Source organism: Papaver somniferum, unplaced genomic scaffold (assembly GCF_003573695.1).
Source record: "Papaver somniferum cultivar HN1 unplaced genomic scaffold, ASM357369v1 unplaced-scaffold_139, whole genome shotgun sequence".
NCBI classification, from domain to species: Eukaryota; Viridiplantae; Streptophyta; class Magnoliopsida; order Ranunculales; family Papaveraceae; genus Papaver; species Papaver somniferum.
Window position 1 is genome coordinate 2,059,119 of NW_020623156.1, and position 4,276 is coordinate 2,063,394.

General features: G+C 38.5%; 1 protein-coding gene across 1 annotated transcript; it reads right to left on the reverse strand.

Annotated features, from left to right (window-relative positions):
* Positions 1–1,653: 1,653 nt before the first annotated feature.
* Positions 1,654–3,356, reverse strand: LOC113335249. Its single transcript, XM_026581357.1, has 7 exons — positions 3,326–3,356; positions 2,989–3,107; positions 2,817–2,899; positions 2,575–2,696; positions 2,298–2,462; positions 1,943–2,036; positions 1,654–1,831 (listed from the first exon to the last, which is right to left on the reverse strand). Exons 1-7 carry the CDS (start codon positions 3,354–3,356, stop codon positions 1,654–1,656), a joined length of 792 nt encoding a protein of 263 aa, XP_026437142.1.
* Between the last annotated feature and the right edge of the window lie 920 nt (positions 3,357–4,276).

Below are 4,276 nucleotides of genomic sequence, written 5' to 3' on the forward strand. Positions count from 1 at the left end.
TCCCTCCCCCCCGAGCAACACTCCTGCTGCTCCCTCTCGCCCTGCCACTCGGGCCTCTCATGGGATTTTCGGTCATCCTCCGGGTTCTCGGTCACTCTATACGAAGGGAATTTTGGGACTCTCATGGGATTTTGGGAATCACTGCTTCTCGGTCATCCTCCGTGTTGTTTTTGTCTCAGTCACTCTATACGAAGGACATCATTTCTCGTGCATCCATGACTACCTGCAATCCAGTGGCCACTCCGGTCGACACCAACTCCAAGCTTAGCGCTACCTCTGGACCAGCTCTTAAGGATCCTACTCTATACCGAAGTTTGGCTGGGGCTTTACAGTATCTTACTTTTACTCGACCGGACATATCTTACGCGGTTCAACAGGTATGTTTATTCATGCACGACCCTAGAGAACCTCACATGCAGGCGCTTCGGCGTATACTTCGGTACCTCCAGGGCACTATCGACCATGGGTTATTTTTATCTGTATCCACCATTTCTGGCATCCATGCATACTCTGATGCTGATTGGGCGGGCTGTCCTGATTCACGACGATCTACCTCTGGTTTCTGCATTTTTTTGGGTGACAACCTTGTTTCTTGGTCTTCCAAACGTCAGGAGACTGTCTCCCGCTCCAGTGCTGAAGCTGAATATCGGGGTGTGGCTAATGCCGTGGCCGAGACGACTTGGCTCCGGAATTTACTTCTTGAGCTACATATACCACTACGACGGGCTACTATCGTTTATTGTGACAATGTGAGTGTTGTCTACATGTCGGGTGATCCGGTTCAACATCAACGCACCAAACATGTGGAAATCGACATTCATTTTGTTCGTGAACGCGTCCGTATTGGGGACATTCGGGTGCTACACATTCCATCCGAAAATCAGTACGCTGATATTTTCACGAAGGGTCTTCCTAGACAATTATTTCTTCGTTTTCGTACTAGTCTTAGTGTTTGTTCCTCTCCCGCTAAGACTAAGGGGGTGTAATAGATTATATTATACCATATTTAGCGGACCAAGGATATTCTCTTTAATAGAGATTATTAATAATAATATATATATGGTCCCTTCTCCCACAAGGAGGGCAAGGAAGTTTTCCATAACCCAATAGTTTGGAATCCATCTGAAATGAGTAGTGACTAGGGAGTGACTTTCCGCTAGCTACTACACCACGAGGGATAAGTGGACACAGGTCCCGCTACTTACCCGATAGCTAAACTTCTTTGAAACGATCTAGTATCCAAAAATGTTGGAATTGGGCTCTCGATATGGAAATGGCTAAGATACAAATGCTGGGAAAGGCTCTCAACCAAAGGAGTGAGATCAGTATCACTTTAAACATTCTTTGGAGTACATCCATATGCCGTTTTCTCAACCAATCTACTCTAGAATCAGAAGTAGTTTTCAGTCACTCCGGCCAGACGGGAGGTAAAAATTATATTCAAATGCTTACTTTTACATTGATTGGCAAATATTATCCAAGTATAGAAGATTATCAAGGATAGAAGAAGTATGCTTAAAGAGTACAGTCATCCAAAAGACAGAACAAACCCTAAGTGTATATTAAGGCATAGGAGATTTTAAGGATGACTAACATGCAACAAGTAACTTAACTATGGTATCTAATCTAATGAAGGGTGAAACTGTTCACCACCTAAAGAGATTCTCTAATGAATTTCACCACCACCTCAACTAACTCACCCTGATGGTTGTCGAAAACGTGATCAGCACCTCTCACAATGTGCAATTTGTGGTTATGTATGATTTTGGCAAACTCGAAAGCATCTTCCACAGGTACAAGGTCATCCTCAGAGCCATGAACAGTGAAGACCCTGTATATATTATGAAACTCCAAAACTTTTGAGATCTAAAATGATGAAGTCGGTGATTTAGGAATTGCTTAAGATGAAGCATGTTTAGACATGCTAGCTAGAAAGACAAACCTGCAGTCCTTGGCAATTGAAAGGCATACTGCACGCATATCAATAGCCAGGCGTTCCAGTAAACTCTCTTCTGTTAGGCGGAACTTGATATTTCCTACATGCATTTCCATAAAAAAACTCCATAAAACGTGACATGACATCTACTGTTATGATAAATCCAAAGAGTCTTTGTTAGAACGCTATAGATGAAAGTGAGTTCATTCAAGAATTCAGACAGTTAATGGACACCAAATTCGCGATGCACCAAATAATATCCTAAATTACGGATGAAACAGTAGTGCAGCATACACTTGTGTGCTAGCTGTATAAAGAACTCAAATGAAACGCTATAAGAGATATAGAGTCAAATCATCACCTTCTTTGTCCTTGACATCTATAAATCCGTTTTCCTTGATTCTTTCCATAAAATCTTTACCCAAGTGTTGTTCAGTTAATTTCTTCATGTCGTAGCATCCAGAAACGTTTATAACAATAGGTACATCATGATATTTGGATGCATATATGAGCACCGTATTTCCTCCTGAGAGGAAACTTTTTCAGGAATACAGTATATAAAGGCAATCGGCGATCTAACATATAAGAAATGAAGGATTATGCAAATCATAAATGAAATAATTGAACAGTATATATACCTTTACTATGGCCAAGGATTCCACCTATAACCCGTTTCATCCTTGAGAAATATCGGACTGCAGAATGCAAATCATCAGCCTCTTTATTGCAGTTTCCGAACTCAGATGTACCTTCACTTTCGCTTTAGGAATTAGACAACAATGTGAAATAAAATTAGCTAACTTCAATGTGCTAAAGTACATAAATGAAATAAACAGTAGACAAGGAAACATAAAACAAGTATAAGGTGCACGAGCCATACCCATTCCCGGGAAACTCAAACCGAAATACGCTAATTCCTTGGTTTGTTAAAGCATCAGCTACGCTCAAATTAATATTTGATTCCTGGATATCGAAGTTAAACTTATTCATGCGATGATACAAGCGATCGACTAATTAAGTTTTCATGCACACCAGAAGTTCCAAGTACAAACCTTATTGGATGAAAATCCATGGCATAAGATTATAACTTTGGTTGACCCGGTTTCGTGTAAGACACCAACAAGATTTTCACCATACTTGTTTTTTATGATAATTCTTTGTTGTTCAATCACTGAGCATACATGAAAACAAGAAACCATAGATTGGAAAATAAATTAAAAAGGCCCTTTTCTTTTGATTTAATCACACATATCACTAGTTGGTCATGCTATAGACTGCATATATATAGATTATAGAAAAGAAACCATTTTTACGCATGATTACTAATTTAATTAACTATTAAAGGTTTTATTAAAGGAGTTTTCTGAGTCAGTGAAATAAAATGGTTACCTGAATTTTGGGGTTTGATAGATAGAGCCATTGTTGTTAATTTGATCCGGTGGATTTCAGGGAATGAAGTAGAGAATAAAGAGTTGGAGCAGATGAAGGAGGCTTTGAAGGTGAAGGTGGGAGTTTTAGGTTTAGATAGTTGATTTGGTAATTAAGATTGAGTTAATATTACTCCCTCCAATACTTTTTAAAGAGGCTGGTTTGGTTTTTAGAGAAAATTAAGGAAATTAAGAGAACCAATCATTGAAAGTGGTCCTCATGACACTTGTCAATAAAAAGAGTGAAATGAAATGGTACTCATGACACTTGTCATCAAAAGAACTAAAGTGAAATGTTTCACATGACACTTGTTATAAAAAGAAATTAAGAGAAAAGTGGTCCCACGAAACCAAAGTAATAATTGACTTTCCCAATTAGAAAACCAGTTTATATTTTTGAAATATTTATTTATAAAAATCAGCCTATTAAAAAATAACGGAGGCAGCATTTTCCTTTGACATAACCAAAAACCCACCATGCACCAAACTTCAAAGATATAGTCCCCCACAATCCATCCCTATATATAACCATATACTGAAAATCTTTAACCATACCCTCTCTTTCTTAGTATATCACATTCAAGTTTCAACACCAAACCATATATGTGTAATGACTACAAAATAGGGGTGCGAGATGTAGCTGCTAGCTGGCTAAGGCCTTTAGGCTTAACCAAATACCACACTCACCAAGTCGACTACTTCTATCTCTAAATGCATTCGCCTTCTTGCTAAGGCCTTGACAACAATCCTACCGTAGGTCTTTCACTTTTTTTAAAAGCAAAATTAAAAATGTGAAAAACCCACAAATTAGAAGTTGTTCTTAAATAACGCTTTTAATGTTGTTAATCGTGATTATCAATTAGGAACAAGCATTAAAGAAAAATGCTAATAAACTACTGCCAAACCAACAACA

Coding starts and splice junctions, on each gene's coding strand:
- LOC113335249 (XM_026581357.1), bottom strand. CDS start 3,356: ATGGCTCTATCTATCAAACCCCAAAATTCAG. Junction 2,037..2,297: donor AGATGTCAAGGACAAAGAAG/GTGATGATTTGA, acceptor AAATGCATGTAG/GAAATATCAAGTTCCGCCTA. Junction 1,832..1,942: donor TCAATTGCCAAGGACTGCAG/GTTTGTCTTTCT, acceptor TAATATATACAG/GGTCTTCACTGTTCATGGCT.